We start from the raw sequence: 19,341 nt of genomic DNA on the forward strand, positions 1-19,341 counted from the left end.
AAACTTATGAATAAAGCTTGATCTACTTTCATTCTCTGCATGAAATCCGCCCTTCATCTGCTAGCTGCATCATCCCCATTACCTACAGCCTCATTATATCTCATAACAACAGGAAGCCTGCAGAGACACACGATTATGGTTAGAGCTTTGTTTTGTTTTGTGTGGGAGTTCAAGATTTCAGGCTCTTGCTTCACAACTGGAACTGTCACGGTCTCATAAAACTAGCTGGAATTTATTGAAAATACAACAGATATGGACGGATCTGAAAGTGAGCCATTAAAACACAGTAAATCAGACCCATAAGGAGAAATCCACTCCAGTAATGGGATTGTAAAGATGTCTGAACCTGGTGAATCGATGTTTTCTCCTCTAATGCTTTAAGAACTTTTGGTTTCAGCTGGTTGTATTTTAGTTATACTCCGATATAAAAGCAAGGTTGCCGAGCGCCTGTGTCATTTTGTGGTTAAATCTCCATCTTTCACAAATAGTAACTATGTCACTCAGTTGTTAATGTGAATTTCTGTTTAATATGGATTTCTGGGCATGTAGAGAAGAATAGATTTGCCATTTATAGCAATTTATCAGTTAATATTTGCAGTATAACAAACGTTTCCTTGGTATCTGAATGCACTGAAGTCACGTTCAAGACACCAAGTGACTGAATGGTCACAGAACTAGTCTCCATCTTTATAGCAACCACTTCAGTTTTCTTGGTGTTGCTGTAGCATAGAGTCCCAAACAGAGGAGCAGTTCAGCCATTATGTTGGAGGATAAATTATTGCACTGAGCAATCTACTTTAATAAAGTGCTGCTGTGCCCCGACTCTCAGTCTGCAGACTTTTTGGATGTTTTAATAACAGATAGAACTACAGCAAGTTAACAGGGATGTAAACACTTAATGCACTGAAATGTACAGATCACATAAAACCAGCAACAAGAACACATTACACCTACAGTACGTCCTGTCTGTTCTTTTCCTTGATTACCTCTTAACTGGAGTACAGCTAACAAAAACCCCTGATAGGATAATATGCACCAGCAGCTAGTATTTACCAATATTACACACAGGAGGAAGGGCAGGGCGAAATGAAGGGTGCACCACTTGTTACTGTCACAGGGATCAGAGGGATCAATAGACCTGCAGAGTGTTGGTGCGTGTCGAGGACTAATCGTGTTTATCAGGGTGTGCGTGAGGTCAGAGGAGTGGATAAGCCATTATATGCTATTATGTGCCAAGCAATGTGGTCTGTATGAGCCAAGCACAGCAGACACCAGAAAGAAAATATATCAGACAATGATAGAGAGTGCTGTTACTGTAAGAACAAGATATATTTGTATCTGATCTGGGAACACAGATCAAAACAAACGCACTCCAAGGTCAGACTGCACCAATTTCACAGGGTTGCTGGTTTCTTATGTCACCTGCTTTTAGATTTCACAATTAGAAGATACAATTCTACTAGAATTGCACTATTAAGCAGCTTCTTTAAAAAAACAAAACAAAAAAAACCCCATCTCCTGGTAGAGGTGTCAGCAGATCAGGTTTTTCTTGCGAGCTTATATGCCTCCATGGCATCGAGTCTGGGTCACCCCATGAGCACGCCAGTGGAAACTATGCATATTTAATGCAGTTTCATTAATGATGAATGGAGAGAGAGAGAGAGAAAGAGGTCAAAGACGACGAAGGAAGAGCACCAAGAGAGACTGAAACAGAGAGGAATCAAATTTAGGAACTCAAGAAGAGAAAGTGTGTGCCATGTAGTTACAAAAAAACCAAAAACAAACCCTGTCTTATTACTAATATCACTTTACAAGTCCTCTAAAGTTAATTTTATTAACAAAACAACGATCACATTAGTGAAATGATTTGTTCTTTTATGTGGTGCAGACAGCACCTCAGTCTGGTGACATCTCCATGTCAACGATCACATATAGCAGTAAAAGATGTGGGTCAGGCAAGGTGTCACATCGTGGCCGTCCCACATAACACACTTTGACACCAGCTTCAGCACGTGCCTGTTGTGACACCGCCCTCCCGCAGGTCACACTATGGTACAACTATTGAGTACACATCAATCCCAAATTCTAATCAATTGGTTTTGTCTGGAGGTAGCTGGGTACTGTGAGGTTAATCATGCGGTTTCATGGACAGTTTTCAAATTATATTGTCCGGAACTAGCAGTCAGATTGTGATGCACTTGTTTCCTCTTTATGAAGAAGCAACATTTGATAATATTCTGTGTATAGTGATACCAATCTTTAGAACCAGGGTGCTGCTCTGATCGCATCTATTCCAGAGGTTCCAGATGTGTTTAATGCTGTAAAGACTTGTTCAAATACAAACAAACTAATTCTTCTATCAAGAAGTCTGCTGTTTTGATTATTTCAATATAAAATTTGTCAGTAAAAGGTCATTTATTCGCTTTTCCAACCTTTGCTAATGAATAACCTTATAAAATGAATAAATCCTAATTACAAATGACAAATGTTTATTGATAATAAAGCAACAAGCCGGGCCAGACAACGCAGTCTCTGGAAAGGCCTCATTGAGGAGCAGTGGTTGTGAGCGTATTTTGAACAAAGTTTGTTGTTAATTTCTGATGTTTTCTTCGCCTTTACAACATCAGAGAGCTCATAACAGGTAGAAACAGCTAAGTGTGGAGGGAGGATGACAGTACACGACCGTACAGTGTTTTTATTTACCGGAGTAGCTCGGAATGGGAACTAAACAAATTTGGAAATGCATGCTGAAGCTGGAATGAAAGGAATTGTCTGCCTAGGTTCCAAGTCTTAAAGTTAAGATAAACAGTCTCCAAAATATCAGTTTATTGATATTTATAATGACCTGGCCTTCTGTTATTGTGCTAAAAGTAGACCATAGCAAAGCAAGTTCAGTATTTCTAGTTTTATGGGCTAGAGATACTGAACTTGAGCTGACAAGACACCAGGACTAACTGTAAACAGATACATTTTACAAGCAAGTTTAATGCATTACAAATAAGTATGGACAATAATAATAGAAAAACTTGAGAAATCTTTGGCTATGCAGCTATAATTATGTATTAACATACAAGTATGCAGATGTGAGAAGGGAAAAAGTCTTTAATTGCGTGTTTTAAAGGGTTTGGCTGCACGCGAGCAAAACACAAAAGAATGACTTTATTTGGTGAATTACAAACAATTCAGCTTTTTATAATTAAACTGCATTCATGAACAACAGCTGGCAGGCAAAAGGAAATCTTGACCTTGGCATTTTCTTTTTAAGCTGAAAGTCCAGGAAAACTGGCAGCTACCCACCGAGGCCAAATCGGTAAACATGGTGACAGATTAACAGACTGTACAGTGAGTGTCAAAATCTACCTGCTGCTGAAGATCATGCAATTAAAGCACCTCCAACAGCACTAAGTTATAAACAGAGATAAAGGCAGACTTAAGGCCACCTTAATTTTTTCCTTCCCTGTCTCATTATAAATCTAACTAACTATAGGAAGGGGGAAAAAAAAAAGACCATTTTTTCAACGGGTGCAACTTGAGACCTCCGTCTAATTTTAAACTCCTATTTAAACATTTATGACTTGGCAGACTCTTTGTCCGAGGCGACGTACAAATAAGGAAAGAATCCACGCTGGAGTGGACTGAGAAGCCTTTTAAGCAGGTGAATAAACACTCATCTCAGTGTTCAGCTTCATAAGCATATAACGAAGAACTTATACTTGAAGCTAGAATTGAATATTACCTTTTACCACTGCTTTAAAACATTATAGATGCTTTTCAAAATAAATCCTTCATGTGTTATATAGTAAAAGGGTTGTAACTTATCGACTAGGGACAGATGAGGATCTCGAGGCTCCACCAGTAAGGTAAAACCAGCCGAGTTCTGGACGTCTGACTGACTGCATGACATTTAGACTGACAGCTAATTTTCCACTCCACTCGGCCCATTAAAACACACACACTCACACGCGAGGATGTTTGACTGTCCTCCACATATGCTCCAGAGGACAAACATGACCAGACTACTAAGTAGGAAGATAAAAGTGGAAGGGGGATAGATAAGAGTGAAAGTTGGTATGGAAAGTGGAGGCACACGCACACACGCTCATCTGTTGTTACATCATAGAGTCGCGAGGTAACTGTGATTTGACAAAGAGGCATTTACAGCACTGTAAATCCTCTTATCACCACACTCACACACCGTTACATCACTATCTATTTACCTCATCAACCACTCATGATCAGCCAGCTGGTTTTGACCATTTTGCAAAAAACTGCTTTAATAAATCTCAAATACTTAAATTCTCAGTTTTAATGTAAGGATTTGGACCAGGGAAGAACAAAAAAAAAATTCAAAGTTCAGCAATTTGACAAGCAAATCAAGAGCTGAGAGCGAAGAGGCCGAGTGTGCCGCTGCAGCAATGCTGGAGTCGTCATGACAACAGAGAGGGACGATGCACCGAGGGGAGTCGGAGGAGGAGAAGAGCAGAGTTACATAACTGCCTCTGCAATTGAGGGGGTATCAGAGACAAAGACAGATGCTGACTTTCAGAGGAATGTTGTTGACGTGAAGTTTAACATATTAACAGAAACGTCAGCCGCGAATGATTTACACTCTTCAGTGCGCGATGTCGTCATTCATCCGTCGTCTGCTTGGGGTTTAGTCGGCTTAAAAATAACGAGTACTCAAATGTCAATCCTGGTCACAGACTTTACTGCATTGACTTTAAATCTGCTGTAATCAATATTTCTGCATTAACCATGCCTTCGAGGACTATCTCACATGATTTATCCCCTCATACCTATGAATCCTATAAAGGCCTTAATTACTGTTCAACCGTAAACTTCAACTCTAGCGTCCAGAAACCACAACATTTCCCTTGGGAATTAGTGTACACCAAAAACAGAACAACAAAAGAGCAAACACGATTCCACATAAATGGTAATGTTGCTCTATTTGTTGTGGGTTGCATGTGTAAACTGTTAACACGTTTGTCATATAAACTTTACAGGGGGACAACCTGTCAGTGGACATTATGTAACAATCCTGAACAGTGCAGCTTCAAACGAAATGGGCCGCTGAGGTTTAAGAGGGTTGGGTGAGTCCGCTACTAATGACAGGGCCGAGAGTTCAATTCCCTACTCAACTGCAGGTTTTGCAGAAGCCAGGTAAACAGTACTGTGCAAAAGACTTTAGCCTACCGCGTTTTCTTCATATTTTACCAGGAAAATGCAAAAATAGGTGCAGTGATTTATTGAATGGCAATGCAAAAACAGTTTGCACTATTCTAACGAGTTTCATTCAAGGGGTTTTCATAGAGTCAGCAAAAGGGCATTCAAAGCTCTTTTTTTTGGTTCTCCATCAAGATGATCAAACACTGCTTCAATAATGTTAAAGTCTGGGCTCTGGGGAGGCCAATCCATGGTGTGGTATGGTATGCTTTTACTGTATTGGCACTTTGCTTGAGATCAAATACAGGTGAATCAAAATCTGACATTACTTCTCTCTGGTCATACTTCCAGCATATTTGAAGATTTTCAACACCAATGGCTAAACCCCCCCCCCCCCAAAAAAACCCCAAAACCCCTCAAAACCATGGCCAAGCCTTCACCTCCACTGTTTACAGATAGCTTTATATACACTCACTGTTTAACCTCTCTGTATATACCGACAAGATCAATCAAATCTCAAATTTGGATTCATCACTCCACCAGACCTGTGGCCACTGAATTTCAGTCCAGTTGTGTAAACTGGCATCCCTCAGCTTTTTCTCCCCATTTCCTTTCCCCAAGAATGGCCTCTTGACAGCGAACTTTCTACTCAGACCATTTCTAAAGAGGCTTGCGTCAACAGTAGATTGATCACCTGAAGGCCTAGATGCATCTTTCAGTTCCTGTGCCAGGTTTTTACTGATTCCCCCCAGTTTCTTAAGGATATGACTTTCAGATACTGTTGATCTGCTGCAGACTACCCCCCCCCCTTTCTTTTAGGCCCCCACTACTTGTTTTATGCTCCACTTGTTCCAGTTTTCTCAAACTTCAAAGACATGCTTAAACACCATGCTGAGATATGCCAAGTTTTCAGTCAATTGCTCTTTATTTTATCAACAAGGTGATTCCCAAACAAACACTTATGCCTGTCAAACTGTTATACTGTTTTGGTTTGTTTTGTTTTTTCCACAAGCAAAAGAAATGCATATACTACCAGGTTATCACAAAAACACATATGCAACATAGTACCTAATGATACAATGTAAAACGGGTTCTTTGCTAATGTGCCTGTTATGTGTAAACAACACTGGGTCATCCTTTGAGTTGGGTCTATTTTTATGCTTGAATGATTCATAGGTCAGTACTAAGAGGCTCAAAAACATTCCTCTGAACATTTGTCAAAAAGTCACCATCCTGGAAAAGCATTAAAAAAAAAATCTTCTCTGAATAACCTACTATTATTAAGCACCCGATTGCCTGAGCTGTTGAGGGAAAATGATTTTATTTATTGTTTTTTGTTTTGTTTTTTTGTTTTTTTAAAATCAAGATTTGCACCAAGATTAGACAAAACAAGCAACAATGAGGATGTCACCTTTCCAGCAGTAGCTTCACAGACTAAACTATTAACACTGCAAAAAATAAATAAAAAATAAATATAATTGGCAAAGATTTAGTGATTACAATGTGTAGCAGTCAAATTTATACCAGGATTTTAACAATGTGTGAAGCTGCTGACAGTGTAGTTTGTCAGATGTTTGTGTCAACTTTTCATCCAGTTTTTCCTCGTTCCTTCCAGTTTGAAAACATCTCTTCTCTCTGAGCCAGACTTTGGTGGTTAATCAGCGCGTGAGAGCTAACCACACCCAGCGTCCCACAAAGAGGGGAGGGATTTTTCCATCAGTGTGTCTCTAGGGCATCACTACTGTGTAAATATAGGAATACATTCAACCCAGGTTCAAACACACAAAAGACTGCAGCTACCACTAATAATTATCAACTTAAAATTAGTCTAAATAAATAGTGAAATCCTACAATGCCACAGTCATAATAAAGTCTTAAAATTGTTCTGTGTATATTTAAGCTACAGTGATAAAAACATGAAGCTTCCACCTTCTAATAACCTCCAAGAATCTCTTAATAAATAAGTGACTTTGTACAAGAAGAAGAAATCCGTAAAGGGGCAAAAACAAAAGAAACAAACTAAAGAAAAGAATCAGCAAAAAAAAAAAAAATTAAAAAAAAAAACCCATTTAAAAAGAAGTTTTTCGTGGTGTCCACGAACCCCTGAGATGTGAGACTACAGCGACTCAGACTACAACAACAGCTCTCCCTGTAGTCTGTGTGTAAGGTTTATTTTCTGCTCAGACAGGTGTGTACGTGCATGCGTGTGTCAGATAAGAAAACTTTAATTTGGCTGCCAGAAACACATGAAGGACATCTCAAAAGAACAATATGCTTGTTAGATTTGTATAGTTGGATTGCCATTTATGCCTAGAAATATATATTTATATATGCTTAGAAGTATATAACCATTTGTAGATTGAAAGAATGTCTCATCCTAGGAGGTCTGTAACAACTCTGTAGCATGAAGAGGGGAGTGCGTTCACTCCTCTTCAGAGGGTTCTGGCATAGATCACACACCTAGGAGAGGTCGTGTCTTCTCTTGCTGATATATGGTATAGCAAACACACGTATATCTGTCTAAGTGTAAGAGCCTTTTGTTCAGATGGACCGCTAGACTCCTGGCACCAGCTTTGGGGAGTCTTCACACCCACACCCACACACACTATTCGTTGTCCACATGTATACCTATACGAAACGTCATATGTTAATGAACCTATGCATATTCATGTAACCACAATAAAAGGAGTGCTATGGGGAACCTGGCTGAGAGTCTGACGGAGGTCAAGTGGGTGGAACGACACTTGGCTCCAGGCAGGTCTCCCTCATGCATGAGTAACACAAAGAACTTTGCCTACTTGTGTCTTGCTTTCTGCTGTGTAGTAAATTGTCTTGAACGTTCCAGCGAATAGGTTTATGCTACAAACCTATCAATGCTTCTTTTTTTTTTTTTTGCTTTGGGGCAAATGAAGGAAAAGAAATGAAGATTATCATTACTTAAGCCAACCCAAAATAACAAATGCCGTTATTTATTTAGCAAAAACTAAGCCCAGAAGCAGTATGTGGAAAAACTAAGTACAATCTATGATGCAAAAACCAGTAGTATCACCTTCAGCAGTGATAACTTGAAGTCAATCTTTTCTGTATGACTTTTGATGAATTTTGGCCCGCTCTTCTTCACAGTCCGAACTTTAACTGAGTCATTGCGTTACCTTGCTTCTTTTCTCTTTCAGCTGTTCTTGGGATCATCGTCCTGTTGCAGGACCCAATTCTGACCCAAGCTTGTTAGACAGACGAATACTTTGGTATACAGAGGAGTTCATGGTCAACTCAAAGAGCAGCTGGTATGAGGTGTTTGTGCTGAAATGCTGGGTTTGGTTTTCCCCAAACATAGTGCTGTACATTATGGGCTCATCTGTTCAAAGGACATTGTTTCAGAAGTCTCATGATTTTTTCAGATGAAACTTTGCAAACCTAAGCTGTGCTATCATGTTCTTTTTACAGAGAACAAGCTTTTTTGCAGTAGCTGCCATTCCAAACTCAGTGACTTGTTCTTTTTTAAAATATTGTACTGTCATGAACTTCAATATTTAACCTCCTAACCGAGGCCTGCAGAGTCCAAGATGGAGCTCTTGGGTTTTAAACATTGCACAGTGTGACCTCAGGGTGAATCTGCTGGAACAAGCTGGAGTCTCGGATGTTTTCCACTTGTGAATAATCTTTCTCAATGCACAGTGATGGGCTTGGAATTGTTTTGGAAATGGCCTTATAACCACAGCAACAATCACTTTTGAGATCATTGCTGATGTCCTCCTCTGTGTTATGTTAACAGACAGCAGACAAACAATTAAAACTGCTTCTGCTTTTACAGATTTGCTGATGATAACTTAATCGGGTGTATTTGACTTAGCATAATAACGGCTACTTATCCTCTTAATTCCTACGCAAACAGTGAGGGTGAACTTAGTTTTTCACACACTTTCTGCATTTTGGCTCAATACACCATGCCATTATTTGCCAAGTCATGCCTCGTTTCAGAACCCAGTAAAGGTCAGATGATTTTTATTATATTCTGAGATGTAAACGTCCAAGGAGTTGCACCAAGAAACTACAACAGGGAAGCGACAAGATAATCCACAAAAATTCTCATCTCCTAAATTTAGACCTGTGACTGCTAAGTGTGGTCACAGTGAATCTTCACACGAGACTTTCTGATCTCAAGAAGTCAACAACAAACACCCTCCGAAAATACACACTGCGTCACATCTCAAAATACACACACGCAAGCTACAATTAAATTTGTTACAGTTAAACATTTTCAGCTCAAACATAAACCAACATGCATGGCACATTTAAAATGTTCAAGACATTAAAAGCTGAATAATTTCTACATGGAACCGCTTTCTATCTGGTAACAACAAACAAACTGTCAGAGAGAAAAAGTAAGTATGGCTGGCGCTGTGGCCGATATAGCCTGCTCCGGTGCATGTGCCTTCACTGTGATATGGGCTTGGCATGGCACGGCAGTGAGGAAAAAGAACAGACTCGACACAAACAAGGCACCGAGTCTATTTACAGCTGGTCTCCCAGCACAGCAGTCAGAAATACACTGCGACTCTGACATAAGCCTGAAGGGCTTAGAGGCCGAAGAGCCCGAGTTGTGAAACACACCTTAACAGACCGGTTTGACAATCTCGAACTTTCTCTGCAACATAAAATATAACTTCATGTGAATACACTGAATAAGCTTTGTGAGACTCAACAGTTACTGGACCCTGTCTTTTATTGCATTGTGAACCATTTTTTGCAGTTTTACACATTTAAAAGTAGGCAAAAATATAGCACAAAAAACTAAACCAAATAAAACAAAACACACCTGGAAAGCATAAATGTGCACTTTTATATCATCTCGGCTGAATTTAATCAGATTTATGGAGCTCACAGCATTAAAAAAGGAAACATTTAAAGAATTTAACACCAATGCAGGCTGAATACTAAATATCTCTCAGCGATTTCTTTAGAAGTAGCTCTACTGAAAACAGCCCAAACCTAAATCTGTGACTTGTTTGTTGACATTTTAACTATACTGTGACGGATCAGAAATGTCAAACATTTATAATGAAACTGCAGAATCTGCAGTGCTAAAAGCCATCAGAGGCAAGTGAACAAATACATTTTCTTTTCACTTGGAAACAACAAATTATTCAACTGTGTGAAGCTGGATCTGAGAAGTATGAATCTTCTCTGCCCTCAGGGAAGATATGATTAGCAAGATTGGTGGTTACATAATGCTGCTGATATCAAACCCTTTCCTGACAAGCTAGACATTATAATAAGGTGCAGTGGACCCTTCTATGCCTCTCAAGACTCATCTATCTGGTGTGCTGTTGTCCAATTTTACAGAACACTTAAGAGATTTAACCCTCTCAGGCTCAAATTAAACTTTTTGTTGCTAATGTACAACCAAGTCCTGCAGTGGTACTTCTGAGTAAAAAAAACTCACAAAATATGTATGCGGGGTAATCAGGTTGTTAGTTTTTATTAACTGTTGCAAATGGGCAACGCCTGCCTTGAGAGGGTTAATGCAGACGAATGAAACTGTCTCTTGTGAGACACTGAAATCCTGGTCACGGCTTGCAGAAAAGTTCAACCTAATCTCTTGTTTAATTTCTCAACTGAGTGAGAAAACGCACAACCACTTAACTTGTCTAAATGAGACACGCTAGATAAAGAAGTCCCCTGAGGACAGGTGTGAGGGCACTAAAAAAAAAAAAAAAGTTTAGTCATTCGTGACTCAGCGGCTGTCGTCACTGGTGTGCCTTTGCCCAGACAAGCTTTGCTAGACACACAAAACACAGACGTATGATGAACAAATACCCAAGAAATGCATCGAGCTTAATGCTTTTTTGAAGAAAACATTCTGCGTTTAACTCAGATTAATCAGCTAAAGCCAAGACAACGGTTTGAAAACAACCCAAGTAGGGTTTGTGCAAGCTTTACCGTTTCCTATATTTACGACACAAAAGAATTTAACTTAAAGTAATAAAACAACATTTTTAAAAATGCAGTTTTGATTGAAAATGTATATATTTACACATGCAAGTGTTTTCAATGTTGTTCTTTCATTAAAGTTACTTCTGATGGGTCATATTCTGTGAGCTCTCATTCCAGCTTCTGATCTCTACATCTGGAAGGTGTGAGCAGAAAGAGAAAAAGGCAAAAGAAAAAAAGGCCAGCAGTGAGGGCAGAGAAAAGAAAAACAGGCAGTCAGGTTTGTGAGAGCAGATGAGTGCGTAAGCTGAGAGCTGCAGGGGGACCGGGGCTGGAGTCCAACAGAGGATCTGATATCTGAGACTATGGAACAACAGGACACACAACACCAGCCGGGCTGAAGGCAGTGCTGAACGGCTCGACCCCGATGTCGCTGCTGACAGCAGCAAGGAAGTCATTATCAAAATGGTTTACTGAAGGAGTCTGCTCGCTTCAGTGTCAGAAGTCTTGTAAAACTATCTTTCTTTTTAAAAAAAAGAAATTAAATGATTTAGCGACTTCTCCCTCAGTGTGCCACAGAGCAAGAACAATGTATGATCACCTATTGAGTATATACATATACTGCAGTCTGTATATAAAGTAAGAAATCACTGCAGCAAAAGGAGCAAATATGTCTTAATTAACACTGTTACTGGGTCAGAGTCAGGATGACTGCAAATACAAGCAAAACTGGTCAGCGTTACCAGATCTCTGTGCATTTCTCTGTAAAAGATGATCAGTTTGCTCTTCTGTACTTGCTAAACTCAGAAAATCATGGACAAGATGCATCATTATCAATAAAAGCAAGTAAAGAAATAAAAAGGAGGGAACTACACTCATTTTTTGTGTTATTAACATTTACATTACTAATTCTAAACTACAAAATTTAGAATAGATGTCAAGTGATGAGAGTAGAATTAGAGGAAAGTGAATGAAACTGCATTTCCCAAGTGCAGTAAAAGCATGTAAGAGAAAAAAGAAAAAAGATGAAACCATGTGTAGGAGATTATTCAAAGTATAGAATAAAGCAAAGACTTTATAAAGAGTCTTACAGAAAAGGAGGTCCACCCGACAGATCATAATATTGAGCATTATAATCAGCTATGCCTCAGCTATGGTTTAAAGACCATAGCTGAGGCACACAAGTATAAAATATCAATACAATTTAATATGCACAGACGATGCCTTAATCAGACACTTCTACAATGCAAAGGGAAAGCATGATTGATGTCTATAAAATGCAAATTGCAACATAGTCCCCAATCATTACAATAATAGTAATCAAACTGGGCAAAAATTAGTCTTCTGTATAAGCTACAAAGTAGTGCAAAGATAATAGGAATCTTTAAAAAGTGTCATTTAGAGAAATAAAAGGAAAAAAAATTAATGTAATGGGCCTATAAAAGGTCAAAGCCTTTTTCTTCTCTTTTTTTTTTTTTTTTTATAAATAAGACGCTATGAAAAGCAGACTTGTAAAACTAGTATTAGTAAGAGTGCATAAAAAGGTTAATGGTGCTATCAAAGCATAGTTTCAGAGGTAGTCATAAGTCAAAATATCATATTAAATACACGTTTTCATTTTAATATTATAGTTAAATACTTAAAAACAAAAGCACAGCAATAGTGTGAAACCCACACAAATTTTTTTTTAAATTTTATAAAAGATTTTAAAATGCAGCGCCTTACCTTTTTCTGGTACCACACCACAGCATCTTTTACTTTGGAAGCCATTTACATTTCCTTCCTCACCGCCTAGGGCATCTTAGACTGAAAACACACAGCGAGAGAGAGAAGAGAGCGCAGCGTGAGTGACTGAGTACTGGGGACAGGGAGAGGAGGACTGGGGTCTATACCTGGTAGGCAGGTGTGTCGTGACAAATAAAAGAGGGAGGGGACTAAACACACCCCTCCCACAATCAATTTTTAAAGCAAATCTCACTGACACGTCTAATAGAACCAGGTCACTCTTAAAAAGCAGTGTTTTAATCTCAGTGAGGCTTTTAAGAGGGTAAATAAGGGATGGACAGTGATGTGATGGATTCTCCTTGTACACAAATCTGAACATGAAGTCTAACCTGTACTAATCAATGTGAAACGTGTCCAAACATAAGACATGTACGCACTGAACAACACACCTTAGTAATAAGCCTAGTCACTTTTATTTTTTTAATGTTGTTTCCCTTGACACCCATCTTACAATACAAACAAACACTTGTTTAGAGCTGGTTATTCCTTTTGAATCCTCACCTGAACCCCCCCCCCCCCCACACACACACACACACACACACAAAAAACAAGACTTCTGTGGAAGCGGTTTGGTTATGTCTGTCTGATTTCTTGCAGTGGTTTGGGTGTGTATGAAAGGAAAAATAGGCGCAAACACCCATTACACACACCCATATGCACAGGCATGCAATCCAATGGACACTTATGTCACCTTAACGCAATGCACGCACACATGAATACACACTGATGGTTACAAAATGTCAACATGTCATTAAGTTGGATTTATGAATGTGTTTGTCATTAATGTGCGTGTGAGTATTTGGACAAAGACACATCTTTGGTGTGGTTAACTTTGCCTGAACACAGCACCACACTGAATTTGAAATGAGTTTAAAGTCTTACTGGATACAGTGTGATGATTATTCTGTGCGCAGTAGAGTCAAAGCAAGTTGATAAAGCTTTACCCTTATGCGTCAGGGTGTTCCCTTCAGTTTCTCCTTCACTTGTCATGTCCAGTTTAAAACAAAAACAAAAAACACAACAACACAGATGGGAAACTGTGTTGAGGCTTTAATACAAGACTTCACAAACAATGGGTTACTATGTTCATCTTTTAACTACATCCATCCATCTTCTACCATCTCTCTGGTATGGATCACAGGGGAAAGCATCTCAGCAGAGATGCCCAGACTGTTCTCTCCCCAGCCACCTCCTTCTGCTCTTCCATGCGGAAACCATGTTCTAGGTCTTCACTGGGGTCTCCAACCCCCCCCCAGTAGGAAATGCCCAAAACACTTAGGAGGCGCCTGGGAGGGCTCCTAGTCAGATGCAAGAATCATCACAGCTGGTTCTGATTTTTGATACAGAGTGGCAGTTCTACTTTGAGCTCCTCACCTCATCCCTAAGGGACGCTGCATACGCTCTTCAGATGACTCATTTCCACCACTTTTATCTATGATGTCATTTTCTCGGATTGTACCCAAAGCTCATGGGCGGAGACCAAAATACAAACTATGGAACTGGACATTTTTCCTGCACAGCCCACCACTTTCAGAGGCACAAAGGAAACCTGACATCATGCCTTGTTATTTTTCTGACACGTTTGCACCCACAATCTTAATTAGCCGATGCAAAATGTGAAAGAAATCGCAAATCAGAAATCAGAGAAGGAACCGACAGCTCTGTTTTCAATAACACAATCCAATAAGCAACAAACTTTATCCTTGTGGAGGCAATGGAGAATTTTGGGGGGGCGGTTGCTGACAATTTATCCAGATAGGAAATTATGGATGTGTGATTTAAGTCCTCCTGTTCTGGGCTCCAGCCATTTTTTGTCTGAATAAATAAAGGGACAAAAAGAATGACATCAAAGTTTTAGCATTTAGTTGACTTTTTAAAATCAAGGTCCAAAGAAATTATATTATTATAGCCTGACGTTACTGTTTTTGTGATTTGGTGCTTTATGAAACTGCATTGACTGCTCTATTCAAGACACTCTACCTCAGCAACAAACCATTCATTTTACAACTCTGAGTTGATCATCAGTATTTGAGTCACTGATGGGAAGAGCATACAACCATGACAGTTTCCTGGCTGTAGTTTCACTGTGCACTCTGCCAATATTACAGGAAGCCGTCACTGAAACACGCTCCACAGATGGGTGGAGGTGATGAGAACATGCTAGCTGTGGTTAAAGCAGAGTAGTACTGGATCTGCTTCAATAAGCCTGAGCTTCAGAGTCATTTGACACTTGATATAACAAAAAGATGTAATTGCACATGCCGATGCATGCTGCACAAGATTACAGACACATTTTCATTAAAAGTTATTCCATTTTAAATCAGCTTACTGTGGGTTTCTGACTTCTCTCTATAAAGATTTGTTAATCAAATTTTCATGACGATTTTATTAATATGACAAGTGCAAGTGCTTTAATAATAAGTAAATAACTCATGGAGATGAAGGGGAAGACGAGGACAAAATGTGGTTAATGCAAAGCTGTCAAGCGGAAAACATGGAGGCATGCGGTTAGCCGCTCTCCTCTCTTTCTTGCCCTCTCTCTTTTAGCCTCTCTTCCTTCCTCTATCCTAAGTCTCCTTGTATCCCTTTTCTACTTCTCTGTTACATAAGCACAGCGTTGTCCTGCTGTGTGAGTGGGAGGGACAGAGGGCATCGGCTGCAGGCCAGGCTGACTCACAGGGTAGCAGTTGCTCTCAGCTTTTCTTAAGTCGTGGATTATATCATAATTCAATCAAACACGGCTGCAGACATATGCTTTTCAGCTTTTTGAGAAAGCTAACTAAGGGCTGCCATTTCTCCCGTTTTTCTAGCAAAAGCTTTTCTCACTCGTCTCAAGATTCGCACATGAGACGGAACGTTTAATTTCAACGCAGCCAAGTGAAAACATCCTGCTTTGCATGTGAAGGGTTGTCTGTGCTGTCAGCCTCAGTCAGCAGGGTAATCAATTCCTGACATTTTCCAGTGAGTGTTTTGGTCATCGTTTCCAGTGTGGTTATGTTCCGCGCATGTTCTGATGTGCACCTGCTTTTTAGAGATATAATGACAATTATAATACATGGAACTAATGATTCAATTTTGTGAGACATGCATGTTGGAGACCATAGTACATAGTGTTTGATAGCGCCATAGCCTATCTGTCATCTGCGAAACCACAACACAAATGCTGAATGCATGATAAAAGTGCCACTTTAAAGAGAAGAGTATTGGCTTGACTGTGTGCGTCAAAGTCTATGCCGTTCAAGCAGCCATTGTTAGGTGAACCCAGACTTGTGTGTGAAAATGTAAGCGTCCAAAGTTCAAAAGCAAGAAGGTGAGAAAATGTTATACTTGAGCCAACTGTGAAAGGTTTCAAGCTCACACAGAAATACTGCAAAACCACCAGCTGACTAATACTCAAAGCTAAACAAGTTCCTGCACCACAACTGCTGCATGCACACTGCTTATACTGTTGGAAAGATATGCGCGCATGTGTGTGTGCGTGCGTGCAGCAGAGGGCTGAAGACATTTTTAGACACAGGAAGAAAGGTTTCTGTTTTTGCAATGTCTATACTTACAATCTAGACTCCTCCCTCTTACTGCTGCACCAGACTGTATTTGATATAAATTGCATTTAATAAATAAATGCATGCTTTGCCTTTAACTTAAGCAGCAACAAAGCATGCTCTATGCTCATTTATCTATTTTATTCCCTGTGGTTACACATGACATTTCGATTAAAACTTAAATTAAAAGCAGAGAGATCGCGATAGAAGTGGTAAAAGGACAAATGAAACTAAGGATTTAAACAGAAGAGTAAGCTTGAAATTCGCACGTGCACATTTTAAAGTGAGCGTGAGGATTAAACAGAAAAAGCATCATGTCCAGTTTGGGAAAACTGCAGATCATTTTTGTATAAGTGAAATGACATTCAAAGGTTTAGCTAATAATAAATTAATTAATCAGAAGCAGAGATTTCCATTAGCAGCATTATAACTCTATCAACTGCATCAAAAATCACAACGTAAAATGAGATCTACAATAATAATACTGTATGTTGTTGGAATGTCTGTCTGTTGATTCTTTGGAACATCAAAGGTCTTCACACTTTAAATATTCTAGTTACACCAACATAAAAACAGACAAAACAGGAAATCCTTGCAGAAGCAGCAAATGTTTTTCAGTTTCTGCATGATAGGTATCGTCACAACTTGGAGTGAAAAACAAACAGGCTATACAGTAAAAAAAACCCAATAAGGTTCTTCTGCATGCAGAAGCTTCTTGGACGAGAGGTGAAATGTCTTCAAGCAACTTAAAGAAGTCCAGACTCTTTTCTTTCCAAGCTCCTTAGACCAGCGGTCCTCAACCTTTTTTGAGCCACGGACCGGTTTATGCCCGACAATATTTTCACAGACCGGCCTTTAAGGTGTCGCGGATAAATACAACAAAATAAAACTAATACCGGTACCGAAAAAAAAAGAAGATTTATTCATAACACACTTGAAAAGACCCAGGGACACCGAGTTAACGATAAAAACGATAACAAAATAACGCTGAAAACCGATAAAAACCATACATTTCACACCTGAGCCTCAACTCTCGCGGCCTGGTACCAAACGACTCACGAACCGGTCCGAGGCCCGGGGGTTGGGGACCCCTGCCTTAGACTACAATGACTTGGTTGACTGAGAACCTTCACAGTCAATAAGTTTGGGTTTCTGAAATCGAGCATGTCAGCTGTATATTCTGTTTAATTTTACCAGGAATACACTCAATTCAACTTTGCTCATACCAGGTTGACCTCCTTCTGCTTTTAAAAATGGCTTTATGCTTTGTGACAGAGATTCAACAAAGTGTTGGAAACAGTCCTTGGAGATTTGGTCCATATTAACATGACAGCATCACACAGGTGCTTGTTTGGCTACACATTCATGATATGAAACTCCCGTGTTCACTAGATGGAAAATAGCGAGCAAACCGTACACTGTAGCCATAAAGGGATGGACATTGTCAGCAATAATTAGACCACCACCACCAGCAGCCTGAATTGTCGATACAAGGACTTGGGAGTGCCCATTTTTCTGTTGATGTAGAGCAATGGGCACTGAAGGTTATTCAACTGATTTTTGCAGCACTACTTTTAAATGCACAAGCAAACTTCTGCAATTTGATGTTACATAATAAACGAATTTCTGAGACCACATCACTCAAGTATGCTATTAAAAAAACAAAACAAAAAATGCCTTGTTGCTGTGGTCTGGGTCAACAAGAACCACTAACAATTTCTGCGATGAGAAACTTTCAAAATGCACAACATAAAATGACGATGGTAAGCATGAGCAGAGAGACAAAAACAGACTAACCTAACGGGCAGACACCTGTCATTACTGGAGCTGGGCACAAACAGCGGTGTGACGGCTTTAACGCCACAAATCCTCCCCATGTTGAGGCAGCGATAAGAAAAGCAGGCACTTGAGGCCAGCACCAATCCACAAACAGCATCAGACAAAAAACACCAGCAGAGACGCATATTATTGCCTAACACAGCTTCATACAGAGGATTATGTGTGAGCTGCATGGTTGTTATTCTGGCTGGAAAACACAGCAAGAAGAAACAGTTCTTTCCTAACACGCTTTTTTCCAAACTACACATTAGCAGCGTTCCCAAAATACACTGTGGTTTCCTGAAGGGTATTTAGGGAACAGAGCCCAGACAACAGAAACACATGCAATCATTACACATATATGGTCACAAGAGGCTGCATTTGTAGATGTTCAAAAAAACCCAAAAACAAACAAAGAAACAAACAGGGCTTCGTTGGGTCGGGTAAACATCTTAGATATTTCAGGGTTTTAATTTTTCCTGATTGGAAATTTTAACAGTAAAGACACACAGTGCATGCAGCAGTGACTCTTGCGAAATCTGTCTGGGCACCAGTCTGTCTGAACTGACCCATTTAGAAAAAGAAAGAGGGAGAGTGCAGTCAAGTTAGAAAGAGTGCATTATGTAGGCCACGGTTTATAGGAGGCTCTTGTGCTGAGGACACGGCTGTGTGTGTGTTTGTGCATCTCTTTGTGAGCAGGAAATGGTTGAATGCAGTTTGATGTATGTTAAAGCGGAGCATCAGTGCCAGAGTGTGCATCTGTGTGCGTTTGTTTTGTTTGTTTGTGGTAGTATAACTGACCAACAAGGAAGTGACACCAGCTACTGTAATTTCACAGCGAGACTGTGTCTGTATATTTGGGTGTGATTTGGATTATGTTTGCCCTGCAAAGTTTCTACTTTTAATATTAACAACAGACAGTAATAGATAGTTAAATCATAAAGTTGATTTGTGGTCAGTAAGTCTCCATCCACACATCTGCTGCTTATCTGGGGCTGGGTCATGAAGGCAGCCATTTAAGCGAAGCCTAATCTTTCCTCTCTGCCGCCACATCCACTCCAGTGTGTTCTGACCTCCTCCTATTTGATCTCAGGAGGTA

The 19,341-nt window shown here is 39.7% G+C and overlaps 1 protein-coding gene across 4 annotated transcripts in view; it reads right to left on the reverse strand.

Annotated features, from left to right (window-relative positions):
• LOC101479985 (protein PHTF2) overlaps window positions 1–19,341 on the reverse strand; it is a 58,547-nt gene that overhangs the window by 21,259 nt on the left and 17,947 nt on the right. For all 4 annotated transcript variants that reach the window (XM_014409601.4, XM_014409603.4, XM_014409600.4 and 1 more), the window contains one exon: window positions 12,823–12,903. In XM_014409601.4, the coding sequence (XP_014265087.2) occupies window positions 12,823–12,867 (45 nt within the window). In that variant the 5' untranslated portion in view covers window positions 12,868–12,903. The remainder of the gene's footprint in view (window positions 1–12,822; window positions 12,904–19,341) is intronic.

Source organism: Maylandia zebra, linkage group LG17 (assembly GCF_041146795.1).
Source record: "Maylandia zebra isolate NMK-2024a linkage group LG17, Mzebra_GT3a, whole genome shotgun sequence".
Lineage (NCBI taxonomy): Eukaryota > Metazoa > Chordata > Actinopteri > Cichliformes > Cichlidae > Maylandia > Maylandia zebra.